Source organism: Elephantulus edwardii, unplaced genomic scaffold, assembly GCF_000299155.1.
Source record: "Elephantulus edwardii isolate Elephantulus edwardi_28Jun2011 unplaced genomic scaffold, EleEdw1.0 scaffold00021, whole genome shotgun sequence".
Classification (NCBI taxonomy): domain Eukaryota; kingdom Metazoa; phylum Chordata; class Mammalia; order Macroscelidea; family Macroscelididae; genus Elephantulus; species Elephantulus edwardii.
In genome coordinates this window covers 3,060,614-3,079,515 of record NW_006399771.1, presented here as the reverse complement: position 1 = coordinate 3,079,515, position 18,902 = coordinate 3,060,614, and the positions used below count along the sequence as shown (strand labels likewise).

General features: G+C 42.9%; 1 protein-coding gene across 1 annotated transcript in view; it reads right to left on the bottom strand.

Moving 5' to 3' along the window:
• The window catches only part of CES5A (carboxylesterase 5A), a 30,963-nt gene extending 12,199 nt beyond the window's left edge, over window positions 1-18,764 (bottom strand). The window contains exons 1-9 of the mRNA XM_006882579.1: window positions 18,690-18,764; window positions 15,704-15,818; window positions 13,804-14,008; window positions 11,503-11,641; window positions 8,968-9,101; window positions 7,654-7,807; window positions 5,235-5,339; window positions 2,922-3,026; window positions 781-921 (exon numbers count right to left, since the gene is read on the bottom strand). Coding sequence (XP_006882641.1) covers window positions 781-921; window positions 2,922-3,026; window positions 5,235-5,339; window positions 7,654-7,807; window positions 8,968-9,101; window positions 11,503-11,641; window positions 13,804-14,008; window positions 15,704-15,818; window positions 18,690-18,764 — 1,173 coding nt within the window. The remainder of the gene's footprint in view (window positions 1-780; window positions 922-2,921; window positions 3,027-5,234; window positions 5,340-7,653; window positions 7,808-8,967; window positions 9,102-11,502; window positions 11,642-13,803; window positions 14,009-15,703; window positions 15,819-18,689) is intronic.
• Window positions 18,765-18,902: the final 138 nt, after the last annotated feature.

Below are 18,902 nucleotides of genomic sequence, written 5' to 3'. Positions count from 1 at the left end.
CAACTTGGAAGAAAGACCTTGTGATGATCAACTTGGAAGGAAGACCTTGTAGTGATCAACTTCCAAACAATCAGTCCTTGAAAACTCATGGGACCGAGGTCTACTCTGACACACACAGGGTCATCATGGATCAAGTTATACTCAACAGCAACTGATTGTTTGGGGTTGTTGTTGTTGTTTTTTAACCTCAGTATTGCAGTCTCACCTGGAATGATCTCTCTCTGTAGTAGATTTCTATGGCCCTCCACTGCCTACTACAGAAATCTTCTCTCCCTGAAACCATCTTTTCAATGTTGCCTTTCATCTGTCCCTTTCCTTGAGGACATAAGCTCACAGAAAGTGGGACTCATCTCATGGGTTGTTAAGTTCTCCATTTTTCAGAAAAGGGTAGAGCATGAAGCAAACATTTAGTAACCCTTGTTGAGTGGATGAAATTACTTAGTGATTTTGTAACCTGGACAAACTTACAGAGCATCCTCAGAAATTAAAAAGTCAAAGCATGGAATTCTAAGGGACTGACATTTTCCAAATTTATCTGAATTTCTTCTTTGAGACAATATTGTTTTTGTTTGAAGTCATCAGCTATGAGGTCTTCAAGAAAGTTCCAATGGACGGAATCATCACTTACCTTTTCACGTGGTTGTTTTGTCCACCATAAACTTGTACGAGAATCAGGGGAGGGACGCCACAATGCCCCCCAGTCCTTGGTTATCCTCTTTCAGAGAGAGAAGAGATAGTCCCAGCCTATGGGGCAGCAGGGAGGACAGCAGAGGTTCTTACCATGGGCAGCAGGTAGCCACATTCATGGTTATTGACTCCAATGATGGAAGGAATTGGATAAAATTGTTTTTGAATCAATATGTCTGTAGGATTGTCCGGAAAGAAAAAACCATCAACCACTTGAGTGAAAGACTTGGTCTTCTGAAATTGGAAAGAGAAGATAAATCAGCAGTGGTTTTGTAAAAACTGCTCTGTCTAGGTCCTAGGCAAGTTTAGCCCATTATGTCTCTAAAAACCCTCAAACCCAATAGCATCAGAGGCAACTCAGAGCTGATCTTCCAGTGCATTTTCAGAGTTTGTAGATCTCATGGGAGAAGTTGGCCTATCATTCTCCCATGGAACAGCTAATGGATTCAAACAGTCTGCCTTTGGGTTTGCAACACAATTACCTACCTATGAGGCTGCTGGAGCTCCCTAAATTTCATTGGGAAAGGAAAAATAAACCACTGTTGGCCAAGCCCAAAGCATCAATGCTTAGCTAGCTCTGTCACTTACAAGAACACACAATTTTGGGGGGCCTCTTTCCTCATCTGGTAAATGGAAACTACTACTACTATGGTGAATGGATACTACTGCTGCTGTTGTTGCTGCCACTACTACTACTACTACTACTACTACTACTACTACTAATCTACCAAAGAAAAAAGTAGTGAACTACAGTAGTGATTAGAGAGAGCTGGCCCAGTGGACAGAAAGCAATGCTACCAAGCCAAAGGTGGGTGACTTTTTAATCCATGGTCCTTGGTCTTTCATTGTTTTGTTCAGCCATTCCTCTAGATCGTTGCCATACCGTGGTCACTTGTGGTTGCTGTGAGGCTGAACACTGTGACACTGATGTGTCAAATGCATTAATGGTTGGTTACCCAATGTGTACAGAGAGCGGGGTGGAGCTCCCCGATTAAACAAATGTGGAAGGAGGAGTGGCATCCACTTCCATAATAGCTTGCCTCCGGAAACCCTATGAACCTGAAGAGAGGATGAAAGGCACCCAAGCGTCGAGGACTCTTTTTCATAGGGTCGCTATGAGTCGCCTGCGACTCGACAGCACTTAACAACAACAACAACAACAACAACAACATCATCTCAAGATGTGGTTCCCTGAACCAGCAGCATCTCTTGGAACTTGAATTAGAAGCACAAACCAGAAGACTTATTTTCACAAGTCCTCCAGGTGATTTGGATGCACACTCAAGTTTGAAAAATACTGGTCAAATGCAGTGGAGAGAGTGAGGAGGGGAAAGATAGTAGGCCAGGATAATAGGAATTGGTGTGAACATCCTCTTGAGATATCTTCCAAAGAGCACTTGACTTTGGACACAGCTGGATTTTTCCTGGGTCCCAGAAAGCACACTTGGCTCAAATCATGACTTGTAAAATTTTTGTTTTTCAAGTGGGAATAGAAGAGAGTATCTAAAAGACCTTTCATGCTATAGCAAGCCAAGGATTCAGTATCCATCGTCATAAACTCCAGGACTAGGCACCTTACTTATCTCATAGCAGATTCTCATTGTCATGCCAAATAAGTCATTAACAAATGTTGAGTCTTATAGAGAATGGCCTATTTCTAAGACTACCAAAGGCTTTTGAGATTTAAAAGGGACAAATATGAGCACTCTGTCCAATTAATCAACCATTGATTCAGTTAGTAAAAAGCTTGTTAGTGGTCATCTAGATTCTGCTTGAATCCCTGGTGAGGTGGGTCTTATTGCCTTCTGAGGAAGACCTGTCCTCTTTCAGACAACTTAGATTTTAGGAAGCTCTTGGTTATATTAAATGAAAATCAGCTTCTGAATAGAGCTTTAGGCTCTTGATCTTAAGCTTTCAGATGCCTATGGAACAAACGTCACCTCTTTTCCCAACAAGATGTGTCAACGATTTAGAGAAAACTCTTGCATTTTGCGAAGTTTCTCCAGTCTAAGTAGCATCCATCCCTTCCTTAGCATTTTTATTTTATTAAATTTGTTAGATTGTCTATAAGGAATTTATATCCCACTTTGGTTTTTTATAGCCATTGTCCCAGCCCTCAAATTCCTCTTTTTAAGTCCTAGGTCAAAGAAGGTACAAGGGTTTGTTCCAACAGCAAAATCCTACTTGATTCAAAGGAGACAATCGTTCCCACAAACTCCCCCCTTCCTGGTCACCTGACTGAGGCTCAGCAACTCCTTAGAGGATTTCGCCCGCAGGCACTGCAGCAGGGCCTCGGAGTCTGACTCGTTGCAATCACAGATACCTGCAATGAACTGCAGCTATGCCAAAGAAAGACAAGATTTGAGCATTTTACTGAAAATATCCAGAAAAAAAGGAAGGTTGCAAAGAGTCCTTAACGCAACCCGTGACTCATTCTTCATATATGAAGTCCATCCAGCTGTCGCTCTCCACCCTCGCCCTTCTACAATGGAATGTGTGCACTGGGGGAGCGGCAGTGGGAACACGTTGCCCCGCCTCGTCCTTACTCTTGTTCTTGTTTGACTTTAGCAAACACCAAATCTAGGGGTGAGGAGTCATCTCTCTGTGACATGGAAGAGAGTCAAGATTCCTGAGTCACAGAAAAACAGTTCTGGAACCTTGACTTTCCTCGAGTTCAGCCCCAAGGATCCAAGCAGCCCACTGATGCAAATAAGAGCCAGAGTGGGGACAAGCATGATGGGGCCCTTAATTGCCATTGAGTCATGACTCCAGATCACTGGGGTCCGACTCCTGTTTAGCTCTGCTCAAATCACATTTCACACCTCACGCATGGAATTTTGTTGCCTCTATGGTGATTCCACTCATTCTTTTTTTTATTAAATTAATTTATTTCTTTTTCATTTCAATGAATATCTACAGAGATTTTGGAATTCCATTCATTCATTGTTGCACCCTTCTCCCCGCCCCCCCCCCTTAGCTCCTCTCCTTGAAAAGCAAAAGAAAAACTCCCTCATTGGTACACAATCCCCCCTCCCCCACACACCCCCACCCTCACCTCCAACCCCAAATATAATCCACTCTGCAACCTTCATTCCGTGCTCTTACGACAAACATAATGCCCTATAATATAATACTTTTAAACTATTCTCTCCCCCATAGACTTCAATGCCGTAAACATATTTCATCCAGTTTTTCTCATTCTTTAAAAGTCAAATCCCACTTCCTCTAGGACACACTTTCACACCACTGGATTCCCCATGAATCATATTCCTTGTTCCTTTAATGTCCTATCGTTTCAAGAATTCCCTCCCAACTAAACATCTTTTTGCCTTGTTGCTGAACCTTCCATATGTGCAGACTTTTCCCCTGATAGTGATAACCCTTTATCTTCTGGAAGTCTTAACAGTGTCTTTAGAATTCAGTAAAAGCTACCAAAGGGCCTCAGACCAGGAAGATGCACAAGCACAAAATCTGTGTTTGAGGCTGACGTCTCAATATATCCATGGATTCCAAGTGAAATAAAAAGACTATAGTTTCCTTGAGGTTAGGATATACCTTCTCCACTTGCAAAGCACCTATCCTAACCCACAGGTTTGTCAAAACAAGAAGTACTCAGTAAGTGTGTGGTGAATACGTGAACATATGTCCAAACTAAAAGCTGTATTATGTAAAAGGCCACCATAATCAATGTTTGCCCTGTGTGCAGGGTGTGTTTCCAGATTTACAAATCAAGCAATGTTTCTGCTTGAAACGTGGTATCCCCCTTATAATGAATTGAGTAATTGAATGAAATATATCACTAAGATTAATAATGTAAAGGACGGCGAGCTCTGGTGGCCTAGTGGCAAGAAGTTGCAGTGCAATCTCAGAGGTACACGGTTCACATCTACCAGATGCTCTGCTGAAGAAGGAGGAACAATCTCCTCCTGTATCAGTCAGATCTGATTTGACGCTACACACACAAAAAATAATGAAATAAAAGAAAATTGTTTAAAAAAAATAATGTAAAGGAGATAGTTTGATAGCCCAGGGCTAGATTAATGTGCCATTCATTCAGTATTATTTTATACATGGCAAATAGAGTGTCATTATCCAGTAGAAAGATAAGACAAAGAATACCTGGTACATATTCCCCACCTTTCTTACATAAACCCATGCCAGCCACATTCACAGTCCACACTATTCTTTCCCCATGAGCTGGCGGTAGTCTCAGAACCTTTCTTGACCTGGGACTCTAGAAATCATTCCCTATAGAGTATGTTTAGGAGCGGTATATAACACAGGGGGCTGAGTTATCACAAGAAAAAGAATGGGTAATATGTAGAAAAAATATATCCACTCATTACTTATATTGCCTTGTATAGTTTGACCCGTGTCTGGATCTTCCATGATGGGGGAAGAAGAGTCACCATGGGCCAGCAACATGGTCCTGGGCCATGGTCAAGAAAGAAAGTCAAGCACATAGTGAAAATCTGACAATCGACTGACTTGACTCCTGACCACACTCTCTTCCAACGAACGAGAAGAAATCAAAAAGCTATACCTACATCCTGGTTTCTCTCACTGTCAGAGGCTTTCATGTAAGGGATAATGGCCACTCCGCTCTCCATGATGGCTTTGTGGAATAAGCCCCTGGCAATGGGGGCCAGAACCTGGAGAGAGAACACAGGAGCAGGTAAAGTCCTCCAAAGGAATTCTCATTCATTACACGTACCTTCAAAAATACTTCCCAAGAGAAACATGCAGAAAACAACCTCAACCTCATAAAAACAGCCAGGCTGAAGACTAGCAGAACCCCTTGAGAACATAATCTTTGGTCACCGTTTGAACCAGGAACAAAACTCATTCCGTGACTCAAATTGCAACGAAACAGTAGATAGGCCTCTAAAATGAACAAAAACACCAGGGAAAAGAAGAGCATTTGCCCAGGGATAAAGCTAAGACGGCTGGAAGGAGGAGAATAGAAGACTAGAAGGGAACCAGAATCACAAATGGAAGGAGAAACAGTGCTGTTGGGTGTGGGGATTTAATCAATGTTATAGAGTAAAATGTATGCATGATTAGATGGAAAAAACCAATCTGCTCTCTAAACTTTCACTCAAATCACAAGAAAAAATGAAAAGAAAAAGAAATAAAACACCCCAGAAATACCTCCTTCACAGCCCTGTCTGTAAAGGAATAATTGTTGGTGTGATGTTCAAGGAGCAGCTCGGACAACTTAATTAACCTCTTGGAACTTCACGTCCCTCATGAACTTGGCAGTCGAACAGTCTGGCATGTGAGTTCTTACTCCTTCATTTTCTAGCTGGATAATTTCAGACAAGCTGCTTAATTTTTTTCTAAGTATCAGCCTCTTTGTCTTTGACACGAGAATAAGAATCGAACCCACATCATAAGGTTGTTGTTTAGGAGTCTAAGAAGCAATGGGCAATGGGAGGTTTCATGCAGTGCCCAGTTCACAACAGACACTTAACAAAAAAAAGGTAGCTATTGCCACATGCATACAAGTGGGTTGATACACTAAGTGTACACATAAGAGTGTTTTGAAGATATAAAAATGTAAGTCCTTCGCTTAACTCCTCTCCATTACCCAACCTGTGGGATAAGCTGATACTCTCTATTCCCTTCTGTAAAATATATTGAGACGCAGGAAATGCTGACCACTCAGAGCCCAGTGAGCCATTTCCTAGGACCTGGAATTACTGTTCCCACCGGTTTTGGACCAAAAGTCAGGTACATTTGCTTAAGCTAGTTTTGGTTGGTTGGTTGGTTGGCCTCAGCTGCACCTGCTATTATAATTACACAATTGACTTAAGTATGGGAATCAATAAATTCACATTTATTATGATTATGAAAAGAAAACAAAGATTGTGAAAAGAAAACAAAATGATTTGCAGAAATAACTTGATAAAAGCAAGCATCTTAAAAAAAAACAACCCACAAAACAAAACCAAACCTCCCAAATACTGCAGGATTGAGCCTGGAAAAGGTTAATAACAAAAGCTTTGAGGGAAAAACAGAAAACTGCCGATGTGAGTCTGTCATGGTGCTTTACAGGCATTTGTAACTCATGTCCCCTGTGAAGAAACTGGAACCACAATTTGAAGGCAGTCAATCCTCCAGGGAGTTTATGCATGAGAGCCCGCCAGCCAGCTCTGTAGAGATAAAGTCCTATATCAAATCATCAATTTCATGTTTTAACTTAAAGACAATCTTCCTATACGTCCTTTGTTTTTAAAATAGATATCTTTAATTTTTTTATTTTTGTGGTTTGAGTGAAAGCTCACAAAGGAAATTAATTTTTCCTCCAATCATTCATACACGTTTTGTTCAATAACATTGGTTTCAATCCCTGCAATGTAATCGCATAACTGGGACCAATCTCGAACATTGAAGAGAACTCTAACACTTCAGCAAGAAAAGATGCCCTTTGTTATTTAAAGGAAATCTGGTAACACAATATATTGGGTGATGTGCTGTTAACCTCAAGGAGTCATTCATCTGTATCAGCTAGGAGGTCCTAGGTGTCAGATGAGCAGGCTTTGCTCAGGGTACTTACCACCCAAGAGACCCGATGGAGCGTCGTTATGAGTTAGAATATACTCAGAAGCAATGGGTGAGTCATGTTTGCTTTTTAATGCTTTAAATGAAGGATTTTGGTGGTTGTGTTTTTTTTTTCCTTCTGAAACAAATAATTTCCAGTCTTGATTTCTACTCTACAAATGTATTTTCAACTCATTACTATGTGACTGTAGATGGTTGATTTAAATTCTCCTGCTAAAAGCTGCCTTGTCCATAAAGTGAGACTGAAGGCCTGGCCTCCTGACGTATTTATGGGGTTCCCTGGGGACCACGTGTATCGAAGTGTTTGTTCGACATGAAAGCATGGAGAGGGAGTGATTCATCGCCCTTATTCTTGTTGCCTCCCCTGCTGAGCTGCATTCAAGTCACAAAGCCCAAACTCACAAGGTTGGAAACACTTATTGCTCCTGCTGACTCGCCAAAGATGGTCACAGAGTCGGGGTTCCCGCCAAAGAACTCGATGTTCTCCTGGACCCATGTCAGGGCAGCCACCTGGTCCATCAAGGCCCAGTTCCCCGGAGCGCTCTGGTCCCCTGTGCTGAGGACAAGGGACAAGGTAAGATTCCTCCCTCAGATGGCCACTGTCTGCTTGCCAAAGCCCAGGGGCTTAGAGGCTGAGACTGGTGGGAGTCAGGGCAGAGGCCACTGCCACTTTGCAGGGGCAGAGATTTGCAGGCCTGAAAGGGCTTGAAATCTGGGTGCAGGAACTTTTGCTATGTCCTGGGCAGCACTATGGACGTGGTTAAGAGATCCAGCTCTGTTCTATGGCCTTAAGAAGTTGGTGAAGCTCACAGTGCCTCAATTTTCTCCACTATAAAAATGAAGATAATGAAAGTATATTTTTCACAGGTTCATTTTGAGAGTTCTGGTGGCCTAGTGGCAAGAAGCTGAACTGCAACCCCGAGGGCATGTGGTTTGACTCCAACAGCTGATCCACGTGCGGGAGAAGGATGGACAATCTCCTCCCATGTGGCGAACTGCCTCTGAAAACCTCCTGAAGGTTCAGCTAGCGGTCAGTTCCAACTGTGATACACAACAAAACCAACAACAGTGTTGTTAAGGCTGAGTTGAAATATGCATGGGAAATGTTGAGCCCTGTGCTTGACTGGAAGAACATACCCACCCACTACAAGCCGGAAGTTATCACAGGAATGTGAGTGGTGGAAGGGAGCGGTGATGACCAAGTGGAATTTTTGAGAGTCTTATACTGAGCACTGCCGCAGGGGTTAATTGCTCACATAACCTGTTTCCTACTGTTTCAGGGCTCATATATGTCCTTCATAGCTGTGTGTGTGCAGGCAACGGAGTTCTGGCAACAGTATGGAAACAAAGGTGATGAGTCCCACCTATTGTTGACCTAGCAAATTCTACCTTGCATGGTGCTTTGTATCCTCTCTCCATCTGCTGGGTAAATGCAGAGAACCTGCTTTTAGAGAAAGACAAAGCCCCAAGATGGAAGGCGCCTGGCCCCTAACTGATCGTGTAGATGTCAATCAGGGACACCCAGCTGGATTTCACACGAGTGAGAAGGAGGTGTTTACTGTACTACCTCACTGAGGCTTGGGAGTTCAGCTGTTGTGATAACTAAAACGCTTAACAGATTTGCGGAGGTTTGGTTTCTGTCATTCTCCCTAAGTTACTGAATCGTCTGTGGCTGCTTTGGGGGTTGAAGTGTCAGACACACTCAGGGAGACTCACTTGAAGAAGCCCAGCAGTCCCAGGCGGTACTGGGTGGTCACAACTAACACATCTTCATAAGCTGCCAAGGCAGATCCGTCGAAGATGGAGGCTGAGCCCGTCTCGAAAGCTCCGCCAGGGAACCACACCATGACCTAAAGAGGGAGGAAGAAGTCTCCAATCCACCTAGTAGGTGTCCACTTCTCCTCCCGCGTGTGCTTGGATACTCTTCCTTTCCAGTTAAGGTCAGCCGTTTCTTCTTTTTTGAAAGAGCCGGTGTTTGGACTCTGGTATCCAAATGTCTAGGGTTGATGCCCAACTCTGCCACTGACTAGCTGCATGACCCCATGTCGACTGCTTAAGTTCTCTGTGGCTCACTTTCGTCATCTATAAGATGTGAACAATGCCAGGATCTGTCTTACGAGATTATTACAAGATGTAAACAAAGTTATCCATCACAAGTTCAATGTCAGCATTGAGAAGGCTCTGTAAGCCTGTGGTCCACGAGAAGATGGAAACAACTGTAAGTCACAATTGACAGCAAAAGCAGCTTGTTATTTATTTGAAGGTTTTTTCCGCCTTTAGAGAGAAGAGACGAGAGGAGAGGAGAGGAGAGGAGAGGACAGAAGAGGGGGAGAGAGACAGACAGACAGAGAGAGAGAGAGAATATGAATTGTAGAAACTCCCCTACATTGCTTCAAATAACGAGGACCATAGAATACATAACATCACAAAATAATATTAAGCCAAGACCCCAGCTGATTGTCCTCAGATTAACCCTGCATCAGTGGCCTATAGAACAGAATGATATAGTATTTCCAAAGCTGTAATCTTTATGGAAGTTGATAACCACACCTTTGGAAGCAGACGGACACATTTTTCTCCCATAGAATAGATGGAAAGTTTTCAGTTAGTGGCCAAGTACTTTAACTACTGTACCACCAGCACACCTTCGGTGAGTATCAGCATTATTTATACATTTCGTTGTTGTTGTTATTGTTGTTATTGTTATGTGCCTTTGAGTCACTTGTGACTCATAGCGACCCAGTGTACAGCAGCCTTAAACCCTGCTCTATCCCTTGCCAATCTTGTCTCCAACACGCCTATCCCCATTACCCCAGTGACTGAATTAATCCATCTCATCGAGGGTCTTCCTCTCCTGTGCTGTCCTTCCACCCTGCACCAAGCATGACATCACTCTCTAAGGACTAGTTGCTCCTTGCAACATGTCCAAAGTATATCAGACAAAGCTTCAGAATCCTTGCCTCCAAGGAGCAGCCTGGCTTCACCCTTTCCAGGATGAACTTGTTTGTTCACCTAGCACTCCTTGGTATATTCAACACTTCTCCAGCAGCAAAGCTCAAAGATATCAAAGCTCCTTCTATCATCTCTAGTCATTGTCCAGCTCTCTGAAGCATAGCAAGTAATTGCAAAGACCATGACCTGTTTCAGGTGCACCTTAGTCTCCAGACTGACATCATTGCTCCTCAGTTAGTACCAATTAAAAAAAGAGAGAGATTATATTTGATATTGTCATGCTTGAAGCTTTCTCTAAGAGAAGAAACCATTGAGGGCAAAGGAAAGCTTAGCAAAGAGCTGGCCTCTGGACTGGAATCTACCACTTCCAGTATGCACACAATGGAGTTAGTCACTTAACAACTGCCTGTCTCTTCTCTTCTTTATCTCTAGAATGGGTCCCACTAATCTTTAGTCCACAGAGTTGTGTGGACATTGCATGAGGTAATGCATTGGGCCTGACAAATGGTAAATGCTCTTACCATCCCTCAGAATGAGGCCCACTGTAGGGGCCCAAAGGACAAAGAAGGGTGGAAGGGTGTGGTTAAAGAATCCCGCATCACTCACTTGTACCGGGATGTTTACAAGTTTAAATTAAATATTCAGCATCATCACTGTCTAATTTGTTGCTAGAAAACCTGAAGGATGAATTATCCTGTTGTTGCTGTTGTTTTTACTGTATAGCGTAGAGTCGGAACAAACCTATAGCTGACCCTCCGGCAGGTTTTCAAAGGCAGTTAATCACAGGGGAGGAGATTGCCTACCCTCCTCCCACGAGCAGCTGGTGGGCGCAAACCACAGGCCTTTGTGAATGAAGGGCAGCTTCCTACCATTAGGCCACCAGAGCTCCCTGCAATTGTCCTATCTGATAAAAATAATTTCTAAAATTAATTTTTTTCAAAGAATCTTTCAAAGAAATGATGTTTCTAGAAGACTACAGTTCATTAAACATTCAACAGAGGAAGAGAGAAACAAGTAAAAATAAAAAGCAAAGGCCAATATCATGATAATGATTTTTCTTAAGGAGCTTTGGTGGCCTAGTGGCAAGAAGCTGCACTGCAATGCCAAAGGCATGCACTTTGAGGCCACCAGCTGCTCCATGGGAGAAGGTTAAGAGTAACTTATGTGCCCAATAGTGATGCTTCCTTTATACCCAAGAGGGAGCTAGGTCTGATTCCAAACACGCAGTCACCAAATCTGGATCACAGGCCAACAGCATCCTAGCCAGATCAGCTTCCTAAGCCCCTGAAGCAGTCTTACTGGGAGACTGGAGCCCAAAAAAGCGTCAGCTGGAGCGTAGATGTTGAGGTACAGGCAATCTTCCGAAACTGTGAGTTTGGGATAATGCACCTTCAGCAAGCTCTCATCTGTCTTCAGCCATTCCGGGCTTTGGAGGCACCTTAGACAAAGAGAGAACAAACGAAGTCTCCAAGTGGCTGTCAGTGAATTTGTCTATTAGGTAGAGACCCTTTCTCATGATACTGGGGAAACCTCACAGCTAAAGGTTCAAAAACTCTATAGTAATCACCTCTGCAGCTCACATCTCCTGACACAGACTCTGCCACACAGTACTGTGAGTATTTCGATCATGTTAAGTGCTCAGCTGCTGGATGTGAAAAGGGCCTGAAGCACTTACTGCAGAAAGTCAAACCTTTTCAATACAGATCACATCTCAATGTCAAGAAAACAAAAATCCTCGCCACTGGACCAATAGGCAGCACCAAGATAGATGCAGAAAAAAAATGATACAATGATCAATTACTTCATCTCACTTGAATCTATAGCCAATACACTTGATAGCAGACGTCAGGAGATCAGGTGATTTATTGCACTGGGAAAGTCTGCGGTGAGAGACCTCTCCAAATGATTAAGGAGCAGTGATGTCAGTTTGAGGACTAAGGTGTGCCAGATTCTGGTCATGGTCGTTTTGCTTACTTGCTATGGATCTGAGAGCTGAACAGTGAGTAAGGATGACAGAAGAAGAATTGATGTCTTTGAGCTGTGTTGGAGAAGAATACTGACTATCCTATCGACAGCCAAAAGAACAGATGTTTTGGAGACAGTGCAGTGCTCCTTGCAGGTAAAGATGATAAAGCTTCATCTCACATACTTTGGACATGTTGCTAGGAGAGGTTATTCCTTGGAGAGGGACATCATTCTTGGGAAGGTGGGGAGACAGCAAAGGAGAAGAAGACCCTCAACCAGGTGGATTGATAGTGACTTCAGCAATGGGCTGGCACAGGATAGAACAGGGTTCAGATTTGTTGTTCATAAGTGCACTATGAGTCTTAATGGCACCTACCAACAACAAGTACTCACTCACTGATAGTTGAGTTTTATTGTTGCTTGTTTGTTTAACAGCATGGTCTGAAATATGGGCAGCAGGGAACCATCACTGCAAACCTATCCTTGACTGCCTCTTCACTCTTTGTGTCACGTATTATGAGAAATTAGGATCAGGGAGACATTTCCTACCTCTGATCCAGGTAAGGTAAATTGTTTCTTTCTGATCCCATCACCCTTCTCTGATGCCCTCAGTATTGGCATTGTCACCCTATATTATCTTTTATACTTTCTTCATCACAAAACAGCAAGCACCTTGAGGACAGTCACGATGAATTAATGTCTGTGTCCCTCACAGCTTGTTACAAAGCCAAATATTGAGCTGATGCTCAATGACTGTTAGCTGAACAAAGGAATGTATTGAATTACTGAATGAATGAAGAAATTGAGTTTCAACTGAGTATCTTCTGTCTCTGGGTCACATTCATGATCTTCCATCACTTAGGGAGCTCCCTGGCCTAGCATAGTGTTCTTGGTTAGATCTCCAGGCGAGAACATCACAGAATCTGAAGTGTTGAAAGATTCTTAGGGATTTTCAACTCTTACCTGCTACCCAATGAGGATCCTCCACAATTAACCTGACAGCTAGTTCCCTGCTAGGTTGCCTGTAACTGAGACCATCTTTCTTCCCAGGCCACCTCTGTCAGAGACACTTTCATGCACACCTTCCACAGTCATTAACAAGTTTCCGTGTGGCCACGTATTGAGCATGGGTCAGTCACTAGAACGTACTCTTTGCTTTAGAATAAAATCTCTGTGGTATTGTATTTCGCACTAACATCCTTGGCCAGTCTGACAGTGGAGATACAAGCCTTGAAGTCACATGGAAACATCTACACAATCACTTCTAACTCAGACTCAGTAAATTCACCAGAGTGCTGTCCAAATCTGGTTGATTACAGAATCATTAGAAGATTTGTAAATAATACACTTTTCCTGACACAGCTTTGGAGATTCAGATTCAGAAAGTCCAGACCAGGAGCCTAGGGAATCTGCTTGTTTGAAACAAGTGCTTCCAGCAATTTGGGGGATCAATTAATTTAGAAATCATGAACTTATAAAAGCATTCATCGACTTCTGTAGCCTTCCTCCTCATCCATGGGGCCACTAAGCCTCCTATCCTTTCCCACTGGGCAACCTGATCCTTGCTGCCCCTCCAGGATTTACCCTCCAGTTCCCAGAGTCCCAGGCCGCCTATAGGACTGAACCTGGTCTTACAAGTTAGGATAGGAGGTGGCATTTCGTAAGTTTTTCCAGGGCAATGCTGGCGTTGGAGGTGCAAATCGCAGGGGTCCTAGAGGGGGTGAAGCAAAGGGGATCCCAAGGAACACGTCCACAAGCATGGGGCTTCCAAGCACAGTGACCTGCTTCCCCTGGACCCATCCGAGGCTGGTATTCCTGCATGGTGGATTCGCAGCTAGCCCTGAAGGAACACAGGGAAAAGAATTAGGAGCTGCCTGGGAAGATGCAGGGAGTCAGTCCAAGGGGGTGCTTTTTCTCCCTCCCAAGGGTATGCAACAGTAATTATGCAAATACTCTCTCAGTGCATCCACATTCACAACTTCCAGCACCTTGGAAGGCACCTCTATCAGTGAGCACTGATGTCTTCTCCTGGAATCCCAGTATTAAAATGCTTGCCCAGTTTAGCCAGGAAATAAATCTCCTTCTTCTGAGTGTCTCTATAGCATGGATATACGTGGGCCTCTGTAGATCCTAGAATCTCCGTAACTTTATCTCACCTACAGTCTCCTGAACTCCCGTCAACTTCACACACATTCCCACACACTCATTGGTACCACAGCGCTGTCAACTCTTCCTTTTTTTCTCAGCATCAAATTACAGAACAACAATAAAAGGCTTCTCTTGCATTTGCCTTGAGGAATCTCTGGCAATCACAACTAAAGAACTTTGATTGTTTTGTTGGGTTTGTTTTTTTTTTTTTTTCATTTTATACTGGTTTATTTACAAAGTCTGAATGTATTGTTTTTCACAGTGGATCTTACCCATTTCCTTCACCTCTCCTTTTCTAAATGTCTTTTTAAGAAAGATGTTAATCAAAATTATGGTCTTTTTCTTCTTTTTTTTAAATTCATTTTAACGAACATTTACAGTGATTTTGGATTTCCATTCATCCACTGTTGCACTTTTCTCCCTGCCCACCACCCCTCCCACCCAGTTCGCTCCTCTCTTTGAAAAGAAAAAGAAAAATTCTTTCATTGGTATACAATCCCCTCCCTCCCCCTGAGTACACTCCACTATGCAACCTTCATTCTGGACTCTGAGAAAAACTGGATAAATTATGTATACTGCATTGAAACAGATGAGGGAGAGAACAGTTTAAAAGCAATATATGATTGGGTATTATGGTTATGACAAGAACTCTGGTTTTGATGAGACCGATACTTGTTTTTTAATTCACGTTCCAAATAAACATGTATGAATAAGCATTCTGTTACTATTAGTTGCGATCTAGTCACTTCTGACTCATGGTGCCTCCAAAGCTCTGGGGAGAGCTTCTCTATGAGGTTTTGAAGGCTGCGATCCTTTGAAAACAAATCCCCAACTCTGTCTTCTAAAAGGCCTCAACCTGCCCACCTTTTGCCTAGCGGCCTAGCTCTTACCTGTTGGTTCCACCAAAAAATTCTATACATGAATTTAAAGTGTTCACCCAGATGTCATCTGAAATCATCTTACCCACTTCCAAGGGTTTGATGAGACAAAAGACACTGAACTTGGCCATGCCCCACATGTAGTAGGAACCCTGAGAAGGAAATTGTCCAGCTATTTACCCAGCAAGATACAGGAGCTACCTGTTCTAATATTATTTCAGTGATCAAAGTCTTCTCTTCGCTGGCAAAACTGCAGGGATCTAGGCACTATTTCACATCCCACCCCAGGGACGGAATCAAGGGCCCTGCAAGCCTTTGAATGATATAAGTTTCTCAAAACAGGACCAGAGTCCTCCATTCTTCACCAAAGGAGACTCTCGGGAACAGCAGAGGATTGGGTCAGGCACTCTCCGTGCATCCTCAGAAATCCCTGACAACTCCATTTTCATCAATACATGAGGAGAAAGTCCTCCCCACCCCACCACATTCTGAAGAACGTCTTCTCTCACCCTTGGTGGTGGCTGTGAGGACCCAGACAGCCCGGATCAGCATCTGGCCTGGGGGTCCCCAATTCCAACTCATCTGGCTGGTCGGCCCGAGCTTCCTGGACATCTGCAGCTGTTGCTGGCCTCAGAGAGCTCCAGTTGGTGCAAGTAAGAACTTTTTTGTTAGTAGACGAATGTTGAACAGGCAGACACAAAGGACATGGTCAGCAAAGAGCTGCATTAGAGCAAGATTTCCAGAGGAAATTGGCCAAGCAAGACATCCCTGTTCTCATTTACATGGGAAGGAGTTGATGATTAACTCCAGAACTCGTGAAAGACAGATTGGTAGGCACTGATCTCATAGGATAGTGGAAGTCGAAAGGATATTTGCAAAATGTAGCCTCTTGGCAAAGAAGCTGTGCTGCAATCCTGAAGGCACCTGGTTTGAGGCCACCAGCTGCTCTGCAGGAGAAGGACAGGCAGTCTCTTCCTGTGCGATTAACTGCCTCTGAAAACCCAATGGAGGGTCAGCTATAGATTGGTTCTGACTCTGTGGTATGCAACAACAACCATCCAGGAATCTCACCCTTTTAAAAAATTTTTTAAAAATTTTATTAATTTTAATGAACATTTACAGAGATTTTGGATTTTCATTCATTCATTGTTGCACTTTTTGAATCTCACCCTTAAAAACCTATAGGGGCCAGGTAGGTGCTAAAAAAGCAGTGAAGCTTGCCGGGAGGAATAGCAGAAAGTGGTAGGGACCGCAGCAAGTCAAATAGTGCACATGTTATTCTCAACATTGTTGAATCAGATTAAACTCAGAGCCGACCCTCCAGAAGCTGTAATTCACACAGAAGGAGATTGAGCATCTTAATCCGTGGAGTTGCTGGTAGATCCAAACCATCAGAGAGGTGACACCTTTGTGTTATCAATGGACACCCTATGGACACAAATGATTCCCTATGGACATCACCCAAGCTCCCTAAACAGCATGTATTTTATATACAGTCTAGTCTACCTTGTGCTTTTTTGTAAATTGGCCAAGGCAGAAGTAACCTTAAAAGTTGTGGGGTTTTTTAAATGTCAAAAGTGGCATTCTTACAATGTTGAGCCATATTATGGGACAATTCTCTGCTATTATAATCTAGTTTCAGTCTCCCCAGTGGGAAGAAGCAACAGGCGGAAGGAGATGAAATTACTGTAAGCAGTTCTGATGGAACTTATATTCAGCTCTCTTGGTTCTCATTAGAGTGTCCTTTCTATTGAAGGGCAATGGTCTGAGACACAGCTGAAAGATCATAGGAAATCCCTATCAGGACACAAGAGCACCAGCACCACCCGGAACCCCATTAAAAGGGTACAAGATGGGGCCTCCCAAATGTTTGGAGCTGGCCTGGCAAAGTCAGACTTAACCGGAGCACTTGTTAAAAATGCAGCCTTGTGCCCCATGCCTTGAAGATGTGGGGCAGGTCCTTGACATTTAATAACCACAATAGCAGGTTTGAGAAGCATGAATTTAATGCACCAGTTTTCAATTATTTAAGTTCAGACTCGGTCCTATTTTTATTCTTCAGATGTGCTGTTCATCTATAAACAATTGCTTTCTCTCTTCTAGACATCAGGCTACCTATCTTTTCAACAGAATTGTGCACCCATTTTAGAATTACAAGTTTCAGAGATCCAGGGATGAATAAGAATGTCAGGGAAACTCAAAGCAAGAACAGAGTGATTTCTCAAGAGAGTAAGAAGGGTCTTGGTAGGACAAGTGAGTAACTGAAGAACAGTGTTTGCCAGTTAAAAGTGGTGTCTTTAACTGGCTCTTACAGCAAAGGTCTTCAGTGTCCATTTTGACTAGAGTCATGATGGTACCATCCAGGCTCCTCAAACCCATTTCCGCCTCTGGTCTCTCTTTGTTGATACTGAAAAGATCCTCGTCTTAGAAACTTCATCCCTCCCTCTGATCTGAAATAATATTAATCCCTGACACTGTCATTTCTTCAACAATTTTCAAAGTTTTTTATCTGTATTATCTCATTGACCTCCACCTCTGACTTTTTATGCCTTTCTTTTCTAGCTTTGTATCCCATAAAGTCCAGTTCAAATGTCACTTCATCCAAAAACCCTTCCTAATTTGTCCCAAGGTCCTATAGTGTTTTACTTTCTCAATCTTTCTTGCTCTCTGGCTGAGTGTGTATGTAATTTTATCGGTGTCCTTGAGAATACAGCTAGATCTTTTCCATGCATGTGTCTGTCAAGTGCCGTCCGTGTACACTGTATTCCTCAAGCTATGAACTGACCTTTCATCTTCACAATGTATCTCATCTTCACTACCAAGTTGACTGTCATTTGTTTAATCAAGTACATCTATCAAGTAAAAATATCTGATATTCTTCTTTAACTTGCCATTTTAAAAAACTTAAATGTCTACTACTGAAAGAAATATGTTATACCTGACACAATGAGGGTAGAATAAGTGAATAAACCAAATATATCTATATCCACAACATTATGCCCCTTACCTCAGTATCCATCATTGAATATTATCATGGTGAACAACGACTTGAGGAGAGAAGGGTATGTGTAAGAGGACAAATAAGTGCAAAATCAACCTTTGCTACCCTGTGGATCTTTAGAAAGATAAAGGAATACGTGTAGGGAAATCAGGGAATGATATAAAGTACCAGAAGTTATCTCTTTCACAGGAGTCAAGGGCTGGTGGACTTTGAGTTGCCTTCTCACATCATATTCCTTCAAGCCCACTTCAGGTTCACGTCTAACTCAAACTCTTAAATGTATGTTCAAGATGCAGACGTGCACTGAACAGAAGAGGCCGAAAGTAGTTCTGTTTTTCAGGAAGAGATTGTCATGAGACACTTGATCTCTGACCCAGTGTGGGGGAAGTGGCTTGACAAAAAGAATTCTCAGATGCTATTGTTGTTGCTGTTATTTTGTCATTGTGTCAAATACCATTCATAGTAACCCTTTGAACAATAGCTGTGAATCTTGCCTTCTCTTGAGCCAAAATGACTGTCTCTGACACACCTAGTCCCATTGTCACAGTCACTGAGTCAACCCATCTCATTTAGAAACTTCCTCTCCTGCATTGACCTTCCACCCATCCAAGCATGATGTCCTTCAAGGACTGATCCCACCTGGCAACATGCTCAAAGTGTGGGTGATGGAGCTTCAAAATCCTTGCCTCCTAGAAGGAACCTGGCCT